This window comes from Protopterus annectens, chromosome 11.part0, assembly GCF_019279795.1.
Source record: "Protopterus annectens isolate FY-2018-M chromosome 11.part0, PAN1.0, whole genome shotgun sequence".
Lineage (NCBI taxonomy): Eukaryota > Metazoa > Chordata > Ceratodontiformes > Protopteridae > Protopterus > Protopterus annectens.
The window spans coordinates 830,350,422-830,369,557 of NC_056745.1; the positions used below are offsets into that span (position 1 = coordinate 830,350,422).

At 42.1% G+C, this 19,136-nt stretch overlaps 1 protein-coding gene across 2 annotated transcripts in view; it reads right to left on the reverse strand.

The window, feature by feature from the left end:
- DERA (deoxyribose-phosphate aldolase) overlaps nt 1–19,136 on the reverse strand; it is an 828,148-nt gene that overhangs the window by 41,487 nt on the left and 767,525 nt on the right. For both annotated transcript variants that reach the window (XM_044088239.1, XM_044088240.1), the window contains exon 8: nt 4,723–4,872. In XM_044088239.1, the coding sequence (XP_043944174.1) occupies nt 4,723–4,872 (150 nt within the window). The remainder of the gene's footprint in view (nt 1–4,722; nt 4,873–19,136) is intronic.

A 19,136-nucleotide genomic window follows, 5' to 3' on the forward strand; every position in this document is an offset into this window, starting at 1 on the left:
CAGCCTGGGATGTTGTCTGGTCCCATGGATGCTGTGTTTTTGGTTTTAGAGACTGCAGCTTTTACCTGCATAGATGTGATTACAGGGACTCTGCATTCTTCCTGTATAGATATGGGCCCTTTAGGGGGTGAGGGGGGTAAAGTTAGCACTGAACCTATCTGCCAGGATGTTGGCAATATCAGTTTCTAGTCTCTGTTTTCCTGCAGTTATGGACTGCTGAGGTGATACTGAATGGCAAAATCCTGAAATGGTAATGACTGGTGTCAACCCAGACTCATACAGACCTTCTAGACTCTTTAGCAATTTTAATGGGGACGTAGGTGACCTGAGTTCTAGAGGGTTCATATAGTCTCCTCTTGACAGATTTGGGTACAAGCAACATGACCATCTGAGATATTTTTTTTGAGAAAAATTTATTTAGAATGTTCACATCTAATCCAGGTCAGACATCCTTTATGTTCTTTGGCATCAAAAAGAACCTAAAATAAAATCCTAAATCCTTCTGGTCAGCTGGGATTTCTCTTTAGTAGACAGCTCATTTGGAAAAAGGTTTAAGACCTCTTTCTTGATGCACTGTTTTGATGGGATGACATATCTGATAAGAGGCCAGAGTGGGGATGGGGAGGGATGTGTAAAGGGATATTGTTAACCTCTGTATATTGCCGTCCTTAATCACCCGTCCTGCATCATGGTCATCCATGGCAGCAACTGCAAGGACAAATGAATACCATCTGCCTTCACAATGGGACAGCTGGGCAAGGTCTGCAGGAGTCCTGGTGATGTGCCAAAGAATGAGGATTATGATTACACTGTGGTTGCTGATTGTTTCTCCCTCTTGGTTGGCGACCATTATAAATGTTATTATGCAATCTTTGGTTCCTTCCAGACCTCTGCTGCATTTTTAAAAGGTGGACAGCAGAGTTTGAGATTTTACACCAACGACTAAAATTCTCTTTTCTTTCCCTTCAACATTCTTTAGGTGTGTCTTGATATTTGGTCCAACAAGGGTGAACAATCAAAGAGGGACTTTGTAATGATCATACCTTCACTGAGAAACATATCAGCCAGAGCTAAGTATGACGATGCAGTCTAAGCCTGAAGCCTCATCCTTGCTGTAAGCTAATCTCACTGTGAAGCTAATGATGGACAATACAGCTGCTAACTGTGACTGCAATCTTTGCTTTAGTTGTTTATCTTGTAAATTATCCAATGAGCATCTTGTCTTCTACCTCCTGCTGAAGTCTAGCCATATATGATAATTTACGGCCTGCAAAGAAAAAGTGGAGGACATGTAAACACATATCATACATTTGTACATGACCCATGACTCCTCATCCTGGAGATGGAATGTAGAACACTGTGAGACTGAATCCTTCTTAAGGGTACCTACAGACACAACAAAATCAGATTTGTCAGTCTCCCTCCAAAAATTTCAAGTCTCTGGGAGAACAGAATATCTTGTCTGATCTCCTCAGACAAGTGCCCAGGTGCCACAGTATCAGGGCATTCCCATGCAGTCTTTACTACCAGCTTAAACATTTTATTAATGGGGTAGGATACACATTAAAATGTTTGGGTGGTTTAGAAGGCCTTCTGTAAAATCTTTTGTGAAGAGGTTACATGATCTGTGAGCCATCTGCCTCTCTGCATTACCATTTCTAAAACTGACCTACGTCTGTAGTCATGGAGAGGGTAAAGAGAATCTGCACCCTGTTCATCTTCAATATTTGGGTGGGAGACTTTAAAAGAGTGTTTATGTGCTTCCACTTGCTTGCATTTCCTATCAGACCTCACAGCTGATGGGTCAGAAGCTAGCTCCATGGAACAGAAAAAGAGAGCCTGACTACGTCACAGATGACCCAAGTTTGATCAGCAGCTTGGGTGTCCATATGAGCTGGCTGGGAAGAATGGGAGTAAAATTCTGCTACCAGGTCACCCCTGGTTTGTTACATGGGTGACAACTACTGGAGCTCCAATCTGGCTGAGACTGCACTGCCATTAGTTCATTCGCACTAAGCAGCTGAGGGGAAGTAGGTAGGACAAGGCACATTTTACCACAGGAGGCAGTGACCACAGGCTGAAAGGAGCCACCATGGGGAGGGAACACTCCCAGAGGGAGAAGTTAAGACATGCCTAGGACCAGCAAGCTGTTACACTCCCAAACCTTGACGGGGAATTGAGGATTGATAGGAATCCCCGGGCAGGAATGAATGGTTCCTGCCTGTTGAGTTCAGGTCAACATAAGGGGTACAGGCAGCAATGGCAACAAATGTAGAAATACCAGCATTAATGGTTTTGACAATGACATCAGTGCAGTGCTTGAGCATGAAGACCCAAGTCCCCAGAGGGCAGAAACCACAAAGAAAGGCTCAGCATCAAGCTCAACTCAGAAGGGCAACCTCTGATATTGGGGCTAATAATCCCACTAACTCGAGGCCTGAAACCAAAGTCTGAAGGCTGATCCCCTTGAAACTAGGATTGACACAACTGGTCAATGAATTGTTAGGACATATAAACCAGCTTAACTACTATAGCAATATTATATCCACCAGCTGTGTACTTGTTTTTCATTCTTTCATTTGTAAAGCTATGTGTGTACGTTCTTCTCTCATACTGTGAAATAGTCACCTGGGCTGTGCCTGTAACTGTGATCAGTGGACTTCATCAGTAAACAAATTTAAAATAAGAAAAAAAAAATCAAGTTTGACCCTAAGAGTCCATTCTTTGACAGTGAGGCTGAATGCCCCATTGACATTGCTAATACTGACATCAACACTACTGGCACAGATGGCAAAGCCAATAATATGACAGTTGTTAACCTTAAAGTTTGGTCCAGGAACTGAAATCAGAGTCTACATTAAAAGCTCTGCTGAAATAAATGTTTGTACATAAGAGACTGACTTCAGTTTCTTAGGGACTGGCACCAAGATTCTGTGCGCCAGTGGGGAAAACTGGAAAGGTGCTGAAGAACATGGCAGAACTGAAAAGGCACTGAGGTTTGCTCTGAAAACCAGAAGGGACAGAGACAGCAGACACCTTTGCTGGACTTCAATAAAGGCCTCCACAAACTTGTAATAATTAATTTCAGGTGGAAAAATGTCGATAATCTGCGATAATTTGGATTTTCTGATGACAACTTTTAACACATAACTTGAGAGAACTCTCAGCTAGTAAGAGAAATCAAACTTGCAGTCCTGAACTATTTAATAAGAGACTTTTGAAAACAACAAAGAAAAGTATTTCTAAAAGACAATGAAACTCCCTGTTTAGACTGATAAGAGCCATCAACCAGTTTAGCTTTTTTTCTTTTGGCTGAGGACTTGCAGAGGTTTGTCTACATTTATCAGACTTATGTACCTATCTTTTTTGAAGACTCTCCCTCAACAATCTCTGGCTTGGCTCAGTCCTGGAAGTTAACACCAAAGAGTCTTTTCTGGTAAAAACTGCATCACGGTCAGTACAAGCCTTTCTCCATTTTAAACCACTTGAATGTATTTCCTCTTTCTCTCAAGGTACCCTAACAAATTTCATCAAGTGTATAAAAATACTCATCTCCTTAATAATATAAGCACAAAGAGTGCTTGTTCTGAGGTGGCACCTTATGACCACTTGCAAATTTCCTAAATGCCCTACTATCCATAATAACTGTGGACTTGGAAATTCCAGCCAGTCTACCCAGTGCCAGCAGGCCTGTATGTGGAAGCATGCATACAAAGGGGAATGGCACAGGATGCCCCTGTGGTGATGCCGGTGTCTGCATCAGCCACTAGGGGTAGGGTTAGGCCATATAAAAAGTCCTCATTGTTGGGATACTTGCATGATCACAAACATCTGGCATGGCTGTCCCCTCTGAAGTCCTGCCCCCATTCAATAATTTACAGAACACAGGAACTAATGGGTTGGACTCATAGGGGGGCTTTTAAGTGAGGAAAAGTTGTGATCCTCAGCAGGCATAGTGGAAATTGACACACAGAAAAAAAGACAAAAGCTAAAATTAGAACAATTAAGATTAAATGAGTAGGCTTTGATGAAAAGAATTACCAAAATGGATCTATTTTTTGAAAAGTTGCATAGGGCCATTTCTTGGATGCAACTAGCTTGAACATCGATAGGAGGGTGTATTTCCAGAGCATTAAGAGTAAAACAGACTGGGTTAATAAGCCTAAGAAAGTTTCAGGTGCCAAGCAGTCCAATGTCTAATAGCATCATTCCAGCTGTTTACAAGGCTGGACTTCCTCATACCACATCTTTTTTATGATACGTTAGGCTCACTCTACAAAATGTGCAAGTGACAAGAACTGTGTAGCATGGGAATAGGTGCTCCCTCTGAGACCTGCCAAGTGACACCGTGGTATGTGTTAATGGGAGACAATCAAACCCACAGGCACATAAAATTAGAGACTGAAAAAACTGTGTCAAGGACATGTTCTCAAGAAAGGGTTCTAAGTAAACTCAAGAGATTTCTGAAGAACAGAGATACAAACACATGAAATAAACAAAAGGAAGACTTCCAACTTTTCACTGTACAAAACATGTATAAAGGGTAAACAAGCCAGGGAGCCTGCTAATTACATCTTTTGGGTGACTGGAAGAATATGTTCAACAAAATTTTAATTAATACAATGTTATTCAGCAGTGATGAAGTAATGTACATTTAAACCGACTTAACTTAATAACCACAGTGATGTATCAGAATTCTAGTAATAATTTACATTTACTAACCTGTCTCTCAATATCACCTAGCAAAGTGCTAGCTCCCAGACGAAAGAGCTCTGGTCTTAGCCAATCATCTCCCAGTTCTTCTTTCATAAGAGACAGCCAAGCAACAGCATCCTTAGCACTGCGAATACCCCCAGCTGGTTTAAAGCCAACCTAAAAAAAAGGACAAATCACATAAAATAACTGCAATAGTGAGGGGGAATAATGACATTACAGTATCACCTCAAGCAGTGGGAAGGGGGAGATGATTTCTGTTATGCTGAAGTTGCTTTTATTCCCCTGGAAACTGTTTTTCTTACCAAACATTTCATTTAAATAAGTGAGATATCAAACAATGCGATAAGTCTCCCAAGACGTGCATGCAGTTTAACAAAATTAATTTAAGGTTTATCAGAAGAGCTACGTGAATAATGCAATAAGCAGACAATGAATAGTTAGATTTCCACAGCCACCTCTCCACAAATCACTCAACTACACATATGCTTTTATGTCACCCTCGAAATCAGGCACTTAATGTAATTCCAATGACAAGGAATGCCCAAGATTAAAGTAGTAAAATGTAAGAAAATTTTTAAATCACTTTTAAACTGCACATTGGTAACCCACGTGCATTAAGCTACGCATTCTATTTCACTAGCTTTCTAACAAATTAAGGGATTATCGATCATCAAAGGAAACCATTGAAGATGACAAAATGTTTTCCACTTGTATACATTATTTAACAAGCCAAATAAGGAAAAAACACAGTTACTACAACTGCAATAATAAGCAATACTGAAGCACATACAATTGACATAAAAATTCTTGTACAAATCCTGTTTAAACTCCTTTAAGAAAGAAAACGCATGAGGGATTTTCACTTGATTTAAACAGAAGCCATTATATCTCATTTAATTACTAAGCTTTGTAGTAAGTAGAACTAAACTCTATACTTCAGAAAACATAATGTGATTTCATAACGTGTTTTGCTTAACATTTCTGGAAATGCATCGATTTAGGTTTCATTTAAAAGATGAGATGCTCTCTTTTTAACATACAGGAGTATGATTTGGTCTCCAGTCCTAACCAAGTTTTTATGCTTTTCAGACGTCCCTGTCAAGAAATTTTCTTTGAGATTTGAATGAAAAGAAACAATACAGGTGAATCCTGACATACATGCCACTTACCTTTTGAGTTTCTCTTTAGCTCTACTCTATGCACAGCTTAGAACCATCTCCCTGATATAATACATGTAGAATCATCATGCTTCTCACCAGATTTTGCCTTACTTTCAGAGTGTTTTCCCTACCTACCAACTAATATTATCCTTATTTTATCTTTCAATTGCTCCCAATTAAAAATCCTTACATCTTGAACCATCTTGTAAACCACCAGCCTTAAATACTTCATTCCTTCATCAGTCCATGATAATCCATCATATGTCTTTCCTTTTTTAACACTACAGACTTTTCTAAGAGAAAATTCAATCCAAACTCTCTTCTGAACTTCCCAAACAAATCCAATACTCTAGGTAACTTACCTCATACATCATCTATAATCCTAACATAGTCATCTACAAATAATTAAGCCCAGTCTGTCCTCCCTCCCCTTCATGCCATCTTAACTCAATCCTTATTCTGTGCACAGAACATTCCCTAACCAAAAGGAAAATATCTGGCGAAAAGGGGCAACCCTGTCTTGTTCTCCTCCCCAAATGCACTTTTCTTGTCAGACCCTCATTGATAAAAAAGTTTTATTCAAGACCTTCTATATAATAACTATGTATTTCTTACCCCCCTATTACCACTCTCTCTAACACCTACAATATATACTGTCATGATACACAATCAAATGAGTTTTTGATATCCTTAAAAAACTATTCCTGCCCCCTTTACATTTCTCCACTCTGGTCTGTTGATGACTACCCCTTTGTAAACCCTGCTTGCAACTCTACTTCTAAAATGACAAAACCTTTTGCAGTCTTGCCATAAAAACATCGCAAAATCTTTGCATCTACAATGGACAATGAAACCAGTTGGCAGTTTTTTAGGTCTGCTTACATAAAACCATTATTGTAGTCTCATACATGAACTCTGAGAAAAATCCATCTAACATCCCTATCACATTACCTACCACATGCCTCCTACCTCTCTTGTAAAAGTAAACATTTTGTCATCTTCAATGGTTTCCTTTGATGATCGATAATCCCTTAATTTGTTAGAAAGCTAGTGAAATGTCTCATTACCTCAATCAGTTATGTTTTCTCGTTATAATGCAGTGGTGGTATGGCGGTAGCATTGTTACCTCACAGCAAGAGGTTCTCCTGTTCGATTCTCGGCTTGGCTTGTGAGTGCCTTCTGTGCGGAGTCTGCATGTCCTCCCAGCGGTTGGGTAAAATTCGAAAGACATGCATGCGTAAATGGGCGTGCCTTCATTGAAGGTTGGGCGTCGAACTGGCACCTCGGCATTTTGTAAAAATCTACTGCCAATCATTAGTGGACTGGAGTTCCACTGTGGCGACCCCTTACTGGGAAAAAGCCGAAAGACAAACAACAACCCTAGTCATCTCCTCTCTGTCTTCCTCTTCTAAAACTGTTTTCTGCCATAGCTCAAACCATATTTCTCTCTACATATTCTCCTATATAAATCCTCATAATATCATTTAAGCAGTTTCCTAATCTCACTGTTTGAATTGAGCTCTTTCCCTCTACCATCCTTTACTCTATCCATCCAGGCTTTCTTCCTTGGCTCATTACTTTTCCAAACCAGAAATTTTAGGCTCCACTTTCCCCTTATCTTCCCAAACCTGCTGCTCTTCTTGCCAAATCTGCATCAATATTCTTGTTTTATCACTAAACTCTCTGTTTAATCTCTACATTTCCTCTTCACAATGTCTGACCAACCTCTGCATGTCCCTCCACCTTGTTACTCCTGCACTCTCCCTACTCAATGCCCTTTATTTCCATCTCTTTCTCTCATTTAACCTGACTTCCTTTAGCCATAAATCTCCCTCATCAAGATGTTTTGATCCCATCCCACTCACTCCTACCCACACTTTCTCCTTCTACACTATTCTCCCAAAGTAACTCACTCAACATTCCTTGCATCCATCTAATAGTCCCTCCTGTACACCAATGGCCAGGATTTCATTTCCAACCTTTCTGCTTAGTTTTACCTCACATCCCTTTCATTGTAAACACAGTGTGGTTCAATATATTCGTTTCAATAACGCAAGCTCTTACAATCTATTCTAAAGTCTCCCTATCTACTGACAACTTGTTTAAGTGACTGACCTGTTTTCACTTGCATGTTTAAAAAGTATCCCACTTCTCCCATGGCCTAAACTCTTATCATACATCCAAAACATGAAGCATATCCATGTTCATCCTCAATTCGGACTCATATTGTGGAACTCTACTATCGCAAAGCACTTATCCTCAACAAGACTGAACGCAACACTAAAATTACCAGTAAAATAACTTTATCCCTTTCCTCCCATACCTTATTAACTACTACTTAAAAATTCTGTCCTATCTGCATTTGGCTCATAGGCGGAATTAACACTATTCCCTGTCATTCTTTCCACCACCTCCCAACTATACACCTGCCTTCTTCATCCACTTACAGTGTCATCTCCTTTCAATTTTTCTTCCCTCATATGAAAATACCTAACCCTCATTCCCTCCTTAACATAGTTAGTTGCCAACAATTCAAAATACTACTTCTCATGTTTTCTTAACTCACTATGCTTAACTTTTAATTCCTGATTGAATACGACATCTGCTTCTTTTCTCATCAATTTAACTAGCACTCTGTCTCCTTTAGTAGGGTTATTAATTCTCCAAAGATTCCAGGTTCCTATCAAACCTCTACTCCCCAGGTGATGCTCTCCTGCCTCTCCTTCAGAGTTAGGCCTACTAGGCCTTTTGGGTGGGCCATGCAGCCTACCAACACTGCTTTTATAAATATATCTATAATCTGTTGTGTCTGAGAATAAATTTTAGAATCTACACAGTTTATCAGTTTGTATGTCTCTACCCCTTCTACATCAAATGTACCTATAAAAAGGTTTCCTATTATGCTCAGTATCTTTATATAAATTTTCTTCAAAATTTTCTTGATCTTGTTTGTCCAGCTTGTTTACTTCAGTTTTCCAAGTTGCACTTCGACCTTTCTTCAATTTCTTACATTTTTTTGTCTCTCATCTTAATCAGGTATCTTGTTCTTATGGAAATATATCCCCCTGACATTGTATGCCTATATCCTGACGCTAAACATTTTTTTTTCATTTTTTTTGCACTCAATTTCTCTTTCAAATGTTTCCACATTCCATCTGCAGTTTTTTCACTGAACATATCATATCACTCCAATTAGTTTTACATAGTGCGTGCTTTGCTTGCATATAATCTGTAATTAATCTTCTGTGCATTGGTTTAGATTTCAGTTTGGCAGAATTAACTAGCAACAAATTAACCTTTATAATCTCATGATCACTGCACATCAACGGCGGTAAAACTTGACTTGAGGTAACAATAATTTCTTTAGGAACACAAACAATGTCTAGTATGTTCAGTTCCCTGGTAGTTTTTTAACAAACTGAAGCAATGGTTGCTCCTAAACATATATTGTGAATAATTTTCTTACTAATGTTGTTGAATCATTATTATTTCAATCTATTTCTGGTAAATTTAAGTCCCCAGCTAATATTATTCTTCCTTCCTGTGTTTCATGCAAGAAGTGTCATCAGCACTTGACTTTGGAGGTCTATACACTCCAACAATTGTTTTATGTTCCAGGGTTGCCTTTATCGTCACAGTTACATGATCTATATTATTGGTGTTATCACCGAGCAATCACAGGTCTCATAACTATCCTTAATCCCTATCATAACACCTCCACCTGATTTTTTGTTAGAATATCTGTTACAGTAAAAACATTTGTACCCTGACAGAACTGGTTTCCAATTATTGTTCTTTAACCCTGTTTCATAAACAATATTATCAGTCTTGTGGAAACATAGCAAATTTTCCAATAAATAACTTTATTATTAATGCATTAACCACCACCAGAGATGCATAGTACAGTTGTGTACACTTACCATAAATGTAGATGTTCGAGTGTATTCACTGTTGCAGTCACTACATCTGGGTTATCTGCTTGCAGGTAGCCCTCAGTCGGCCTGATTAACAAAGTCTTGGGTCCTGCGTCGGTTGCTGTCCCTTCTTCTATGACGTCAGGTCGTCAGGTGTATAAAACATGCAACCGACGCCATTACATCAGTTTTTCTTGCCCCAGATGTCAGGTGCCCCCCCTAATGGGAAGCAATTAAATATAAAAGTACAATGATATACCTCCAACAAAAAAGCAAATACACCAAAAAGGCTTTTAAGCAAAACAAAGGAAAGCAGAGGTATAGCCAAAAGAAATTAGGGGGCTGAGGGAGGGTAACCAGGACTGCAACAGTGAATATACTTGAACATCTACATTTATGGTAAGTGTACACAACTGTACTATGTTCTTCGTGTTTCACTGTTGCAGTCATTACATTTGGGTAGATTCCCAAAGCTAAGGTTGGGAGGAGGAATTTAGATAGCATTAGGACCAGCTATAAGGCTCTGCAAGACTGCAGTGGGAAAGCCAGCTCTGGATTTAGAGAAAATTGGCAAATGATAATGCTTGGTGAAAGTATGTAAAGAACTCCAGGTAGCAGCTTCTGAGAAAGGCTATAGAGGTAGATGAAACCCTGGTGGAGTGAAGTCTGATCCCCTGGGGGATAGGTTTTCCATGGTGCTTATAGCAGAAATTAATGCAATGGCCTATCCATTTAGAAATGGTTTGCTTTGAAATAGCCTTCCCCTCTGCCCCTGCAGCAAATGCCACCAGCAGTTGTTCAGATTTCCTTTGAGGTTTAGTCCTGTCCAAGTAGAATCTAAGTTGTCTGTGCACATATAAGGAATGCAGTATCCATTCCCCTTTGTTCTGTGGATTGGGAAAGAAGGTTTGCAAATGAATGGACTGATTAAGAGCCACAATGGATACCACCTTGGGCATGAAGGATGGATTGGTTCTGAGGGACACCCTGTCCGAATGAAAGATGATGAAAGGCTCCACTGCCATAAGGGCCTGTAATTCAGATACCTTTCTAACTGAAGTGATTGCTAAAAGGAAAGCTGTTTTCCAAGAAAGAAATTTTAAGTCTGAGTAGCAGCTGGCTCGAAAGGAGGTAGAGTGAGTTTCTCCTAAACAAAGTTAAGGTCCCAGACTGGGGTTGGAGCTCTCCTGGGTTGTCTCAAATTTTTGGCCCCTCTGAGGAACTGCTTGAGCAGTGGATGAGAGAAGAGGGGAGGTTCTGTGTTATAATGAGCTGAAATGGCTGAGGCGTGGATTTTAATGGAGAAAAAAGACAGGCCCTTGTGAAGCATCTCAGTTAAGTCTTGTACAATCTGAGGTAAATTGGGCGCTGCTGTGCTCATCCCTTGAGATCGGTTCCAGGCACAGAATCCTTTCCATTTTTTAGCATAAGATTTTCTAGTACTAGGCCTCCTTGCCTCTAAAATGATATCCATCACAGGTTTACTGAGGGATGGTAAAGGAGAGATTATGTAATTAGCCAGGCTGCAAGGTTCAGTGTTAGAAGCTGAGGGTGCAGAATCTGGTTCTCCTGCTGAGACAACAGGGAAGGAGTCTGAGGCAGGTGCCATGGGGATTACTGTGACACACTGTGCAGGAGGGGTTACCAGTGTTGGCGCGGCCAGTCTGGAGCAATCAAAATCATCCTTGGTTTGTCCTGTTTGATTTTTATTAGTACTTTGGAGAGCAAAGGCAGAAGGGGGAAGGTATAGACTGATAAGTTTTTCCAGCTGAAGGACAGAGCATCCACTTTCCTGGATTGTTTGTGGGGAGTCCTTGTGCAAAATTCGTCCAATTGGTAGTTCTGGGGAGAGGCAAACAGGTCTATATCTGGGCTCCCCCATTTGCTTGTCAACATGTTGAAAATCCTTGGTTCCAGTTTCCACTCATGTAGGTCCATGAGGTTTCTGCTTCGTCTGTCTGTCAGAGTATTTAATTTTCCTGCTAGGAATTGAGCTTGTAGGTGCACTTGGTAGCTCAAGGCTGTGTTCCACAATGCCATGGCTAGTCTGCAGAGGAGGTAAGAATGTGTACCCCCCTGCTTGTTTATGTACCACATAACAGTGGTGTTGTCCGTCTTTACCATTAGTTGTCCTGGAAGAATGTGGTCCTTGAAGGCTGTCAGAGCATTCCGTACAGCTAACATTTCTTTTTAACTGATATGCAGGTGCATTTGACTTGGGTTCCATTTGCCCTGAATGCACTTCCTTGCCATGTGAGCCCCCCATGCATAATCTGATGCGTCTTTTGTTAGGGTTTGGATGGCAGGGGCCCTTATTTTGGTGACAGGCCTCTGCCCACCAAAGGAACTCTAGGCATAGGCAAGGTAAGATAGCCATCATTGCATCTAGATCCTGAGAATGTTGACACCATAGGCTTTTTAGATACCACTGTAGTTTTCTCATATGCAGTCTTGTATATGGAATTAGAAGAATGCAGGAGGCCATGAACCTCAAGGCTTGCAGTATTTGTCTTGCAGATAGCAGGGTTTTTGTGGCCACTTGCTTGAAGTAAGTTGTCAAATGAATTTGTTTCTCTGGTGTGAGGTAAGCCATCTGGGAAGATGTATTCAAGCTTGTTCCCAGGAATATAATTTGTCGACAGGATAACAGGTGTGATTTATTTTAATTTATGGTGTACCCCAGACAAGTTAGAACCCTTTGTACAAAGGCCAGATGATTCAAAAGTATGTCCTGGCTTTCTGCCTGAATTAAACAATCGTCCAGATATAGGTATATTTGAATATTTCTTTGCCTGCAAAATGCAATAACTGGAGCTAGGCACTTTGTGAATACCCTGGGTGCAGTAGATAAGCCAAAGGGCAGTGCAGAGAACTGATCATGCGTGTAGCCTGCTTTGAAGTGTAGGTATCTTCTGCAAGATTCCCTGATTGGGATGTGCAGGTATGCTTCTTTTAAATCTAGTGTTGCCAACCAGGCATCTTTCCTAACATAGGAAGTAATTGCTGAAGAGTCAGCATCTTGAATTTCTGAATCTCCAAAAAGGTGTTTAGAGTAGACAGGTCCAGGATAGGACGCCATGAATTGTCTTTTCTGGGTACCAGGAAAAGTCTCGAATAGAAACCTTGTCCCATTTCCTCTACTGGTACCAGTTGAATAGCCCCCATGCTTAAGAGAGAAAGTACTTGTTTTTGGGCCTCTGCCCACTGATTTGGGGATAGGTCTGCCACCAGCTTGGCGTTGGCAACGTGTGGAAGTGAAATCTGTATCCCTGGGACACTACATTTAAAACCCATTTGTCCTGGGTAATGAGTTTCCAATTCTTTGCATGAAAAGCAATCTTATAGGTTCATAGGTTCATACTAGGCTATCTGCCCTAGGGCATTTATAAGCCTAGCCAGAGTGTGTGTGGCTTTCACCACCCCTTAGGATGAGAATACTATACCCATTAATTTGCTGTGCCTCTGTCCAGCAGTGATACAGAGATGATTCCCGGGGTAAACCTACGATCTCCCATCCACTCGTCAAGATTTCTCTTGAACAGAGTCAGTGAGGGGCTCTGCCTCACATGGACTGGGATTCTGTTCCATAGTATAGGGAGTCTCTGGTTGATGAATCTGTCCCTCCAGCACATCCTATTTATATCCGTGTTGAGGTTTAAGTCTCTTGCTCTCGTGGCTCTGGTGGATTTGGATTTTTTGAGGTGGAGCATGTCCATTAATTCCGGGTTGGACATGGCCTTGTATGTCAGGCACAGATCACCTCTGAGCAGACGGTATGCGACTGAATAGAGCTGGAGTTTCTTCAGTCGGGCATCGTATGACATATGTTTGAGCCCCTTTATCCTTTTGGTGAGGAACTTTTTGGGTCTTTCCAACTGCTGCAGGTGTCGGGTAAGGTACATTCCGAATGGGGCGTTGTACTCAATCATTGGTCTGATAAGTGAAGAGTACAGGGGTACAATGACCTCTCCTGATCTGGATATGAATCCCTTCATGATCAGGTGGGCAATGTAGAAGGTCTTCCTCACCACTTTGGCAATGTGAGTGTCAAAAGAGAGGTTACTGTCAACTTGGGTCCCCAGGTCCCTGATAACTTCTTCCGTGTTTAATGGATTACCCCCTATGTGGTAATTAGGGGTTACCTTGTTTTTCCCAAAGGGTATGACTATACATTTTTTGGCATTTAGCTTAAGGCCATGGCTCTGGCACCAGTTATCCATTTCTATGAGACCTTTCTGGAGGATGTCTGTGTCTGATGGAGTGTCAATTATGGTGCCCAGTTTGCAGTCATCTGCAAATTTTGTCAGCCACAATCCCCCCATGCTTGCCTGCACTTCAGAAAAATAAATGCCGAACAAGAGGGGGCCCAGGACTGAGCCCTGTGGGACACCGCTCGTGACCGGCTTAGAGTCTGACATGGCACCAGCAACTCTAACCCTGTGTGTTCTGTCCTTGAGCCAGTTTGCAACCCATCTTGTGACATATGGGTTTACATCTAAGCTGGTGAGCTTTTCTATGATGCCCGAGTGGGGTATTGTGTCGAACGCTTTGCTAGGTCAAGGTAGGCTGTGTGAACTGCCTTACCCTCATCAATGGCCTTAGTGACTGTTTGAAAAAGTCGACCAAGTTCAAGAGGCAGGATCTGCCCTTGACAAAGCCAAATTGGGTAGGATCCAGTGTCTGTAGGTCCCCAATGTCTTTATTTATGAGTTCCATTATGATCCTCTCCATAGCTTTGCAGACAAGGCTCGTCAAGCTTATGGGGCGGTAATTTCAGGGTCCGTAGAAGCACCGCCTTTGTGGAGTGGGACCACAGTTGCCGTCGCCATTCTTTGGGTACGTATCCTGTAGTAAGGCTAAGATTAAACAGCAGCCTTATGTGTGGGTTTAGTTCCTCATTGAGTTCGTGTAGCACACAGCCAGGGACACCGTCCGGTCCCATTGATGCTGTTTTTTTGCTTTAGAGAGAGCAGCTCTCACCTGGGCAGCTGAGATGTTTGGGAGGCTAGACTCTGGTGGGATAGATATTTCTCCTTTTGGGGGGGGGGGGAGAAATTTGCACTGAACCTGTCTGCCAGTATGTTGGCAATGTCTGTGGGTTCAGTGATTTTTCATCATTTTGGACTAATTCTGAGCATATCTGGGAGTTTCCACCCAGGTTTCTAACATAGCTAAAGAAGGCTTTATGATTGTCTTTTGTGTCATTAGCGATTTTTCTCTCAAAGTTGGCCTTGGATGATTTTATGAGTGATCGTAGTTTTTGCTAGTATTGATCAGAGATGCCTTCCCTTTTAGGGATTTTGCTCTGTCATGTAGTAGCTTTCTCCTCTTGTTGTAGAGTTTGTTTATGGCTGGAGTCCACCAGACCGGGCGCCTGCCTTTGGTGGAAAGGGTCTTGATTTTATTAGGGATTGCTTGATCCATACATTCCTGGAGGTGCTCGTAGAAGGCATTTGTAAGGGTTTCAGCAGCGTGGGTTGTGGTTTCCACTGGCTCCTGGGCCTTGCAGGATACCACTCCAGTCTTAAGAAGTGTGAAGTTTGCTTTTGAGAAGTTCTTCACTCTGGTCTTTTTTGCTGGGCGTGGGGGCGGGATGTGGATCTCCAGTGAGATTAATTTATGGTCTGATCTCACCAATGAGGGATATACTTCCGGTGTGGAGCATTTTGTCCCCATGTTTGTGATGATCAGGTCTAGTATATTTTCTCCTTTTGTGGGAATGGTGACTAGTTGTTCCATAGCATTTGAGTTTATGAACTCAAGGAACCTTTGGGCTAGGGTGTTGGGGCTTGAGTAATGTTCCCAGTCTATGTTTGGGTAGTTGAAGTCACCCAATATGATGGTGTTTGGAGAGACATTCATACTCTCCAGTGTCTTCAGGAAGGCTGTGTGGGTTTCCTGAGTTTGAGAAGGTGGTCTGTAGCATGTTACAAACTGTAGGGCAGTTTTACCTATGGTTAATTGCACCTGGATGGTCTCCGATGCTTCGTGCGTTGCCACTAACCTGGAGGTGTGGGTATCCTTTATGAATATGGATACTTCCCCCTCCTTTTGTGGTTCGGTCCAGATTTTGGGGCCGGAACGCATGATATGAGATATAACCTGATAGTGCTGGGGTGCTCTCAGGAGCCTTGAACCAGGTTTCAGTCACAGCACAGACATCGATGTTCTCCATACTGAGGAGGGCTTCGAGGTGCATCTTGAGGTTTAGACTTCTGACATTGAGCAGTATTACCCTTAGTTTTTCACCATTTTTGTTTTCTAGGGCGGTAGGTTTATCATTTGAGCCTTGCCTAAAAAGGCACTATGGGGTGGCAAGAGCCTTTGCCAATATCCGAAGCCCAGGGTGACAGGTGCAAGCCGTCCCTTGGGAAGCAGCGTGGCTTGTCAAGCATGTCATCCCAGGCAGACAGACATTGGATCCCCTTAGAATGACACCAGTAATTAAGCCAATTATTAAAGCTGATCATTTTGTCTCTGTATTGTGGCATCATTCTTGGTGAGGGTAGGATACTGCTCAGGGTCAGGGTCATACCGCCTGGGCTACATAATCTGAGAGCTCCTCTATGTCTCTTTTCATGTAGTCCAGGGAGGTGCGTCTCAGGTCGTTCACACCGGCATGGACAATGACTGAGTCATACTTGTACTTGCTGTGGAGTGACCTGAGTGCTTGTGTTATGTGGCGGATTCTAGCGCCTGACAGGCAGCTTACTGTGATCTTTTCCTTGTTCAGTCTGGTGAGTGGGACGTCAGTGTGTCTGACTATGGAGTCACCTATAACAAGTGTGTCTGGCATTGTGTTTGGCCTTAAGGGCTGTGACTGTTTAGCACACTGACTTTGAGAACTATGTGTTGCATGTCTTATGTCTTGAGGTGGCAGTTGCTTGGGTGTCTGCTTTGGAGGCCTCTGTAGTTTTGGTAGATTTTTGATCAGTGCCTCCGAGTATGTCTTTGTGTGTTTATGTGTTTGTTTTGCAGTTGTGATAGTTCTATGTGAAACTGGGTTTGTGGTGTGCGTGGTTTCCTTCTCCTCCTGTCTGGTCTTGCCAGTCCTGAGTTGAGAGAGCTCACAAAGGGGCAGTCAGTTGATAAGTGCTTGGAAAATTTAAAAGGAAGTCATTGAGACAGTTTACCATACGGGGGAGTCTTATTACTCCCAGATTTGGAAGTGGAGGCCGCCCACTGCTTAGTCCTGTGTGTCCCCTGGGACTGAAACCTGGAGTTTTTGCTGTGTCTGGGTTTGGCTTGAGAAGACCTGGAAGGGGCTGGAAAAGACCAATTCTTAGAGGGCCAGTGCCTACTAAATCTAGGAGGCTGAACTTGTAAGAAATCTTTAACAGTTTGCATAGATTTAGCTTTATCTTCCATCTTTTTAAGAACGTCCTCAGCCTTGCTACCAAACAGGCAGTCCTGATTTAAGGAAGCATCCAACAATTTAGCTTTAACATGATCAGGCAAAGATTGCTCCTTAAGCCAAGCATGCCTTCTGAGCACAGACCCAGTAACAGCAGCCCTGCAAGAGGCCTCTAATGAATCAAAACCACATTGCAAAGTATGCTTTCCAACTTGTTCAGCAGAATGCATTAAATCCTGTAATTCTTTATTTTCCACATATTCAGGAATCAACATAATTTTCTGTTTAAGCAGTCCAATAACATGTTGCTGATACTTTAACATATGAAACTGGCAGTTTAAAGCCCTAATGGCCAAGGTTGCAAAAGTGTAAACCTTCTTACCCCATCTATCCAGTGCCCTTGAGAATCTATCAGAAGGGGTAGGATTTTTGGCAGTAGAAGCCTTAATGCCCTTGGGCCCCTGTGAAATAGTCTCTGGATCTGCAATAGGATTTTTAAAAAGAAGCTTGTGGGACTCAGGGACCCTGTAGTATCTGTCAGGTTTTCAGGGAGCAGGAGGCAAGGAATCAGGGGCCAAACTAGATTCCGAAAAAGCATTATCAACAATGTCTAGTACAGGAGGAATAACTAAAGGACTATGCTGAGGTAGGAAAAGGAAATCCCTAAGCCTCTTTTTTGAATCAGAAAATCCCTGGCTTTCCCAGTGGAAATGCTCCCTTAGAGTATGTAATGTTTCCCCAAAAGAAAAATCCTCAGGAGGGGAAGCAAATGGGATTGGAGTCCTCTGCATCAGAATCTTCATATATAAGGGCAAATCCAGATCATCAGAAGAATCAGAAAAAAAGGAATCCTGGTCAGAAGATTCATAATCAACTTCAGTCCTAGGCCTCTTAGAAGGGGGGGGGGGTTGGCTACCCCTGATTAGAGTTATTAGAACTTCAGCCATTCTTATTATTTGTTTTTTAGGCATAGAGGCCTGAGCATGTGGCCTGAGAGTCATTTTTTTAGGCATGGTTCGAGATCTAGGCCTAAGTAAAGAAGGAGGCATCGGTTTAATATGCAAGTCCATAGGCCTGAGTACACCCTCAGAAGCCGGTGCCTGCACAGCGGCTCCAGACCCATCCAAGGTAGAGACATCTGCAGGTTCCATAGTTGAAGCATCTCACAGCATACCGGACTCTGAATGGGTCTCAGTAGAGGCCTGTGAATCATAAGTAGTGGGTATCAGGGGCTGCAAAAGCACCTCACGGGGTACTGGTGCCTCGGCGGCCTGTCTCTGTCTTTATCTTTGCATTTTTTCGGAATCCCGGTAGTCAGATGGGTAACCGACAACATGATAATTAAACAGAGAACCAAAATATTTAGAGGCGAAAATATACAGACGACGGACAGTGTTCTGATTAAATAAAGCACAAAACCAACAGCAAGGTATGTCATGGTCAGGGTCTAGGCAAGGAATACAGCACGAATGAAAATCTTTATGAGGTATTTGCTTTCCACAAGTAATGCAATTATTAACTTTTACTGATATTGGAAAGGAGCAAGAAAAAGTTTCCCCAATGGGGTACTTAGCTTTAGTTGAAGACTTCAGTTCTGAAGCTCGAAAATGAAAATTTCAGGAGTCGGCCGACAGGCACTTGTGAACTGCTTCTGCTTCGGGCACCGCACGGAAAGAAAGACTGATGTAATGGCATCGGCTGCATGTTTTATACCTCTGACGAGCTGACGTCATGGAAGAAGGAACAGCAACCGACACAGGACCCAAGACTTTGTTAATCAGGCCGACTGAGGGCTACCTTCAAGCAGACAACCCAAATGTAATGACTGCAACAGTGAAACATGAAGAACATCAAATATTGCTATCTGTGAAATGTTTCATTTTTGAAAAGACAAAGATCCTGCCTAGCGTTTGTCAAATATTGCAAAATATCTGCTGCAAAAATTATCTTCCCTGATCTTGACAAATGCACTCCATCCTGTCGGAAAACTGT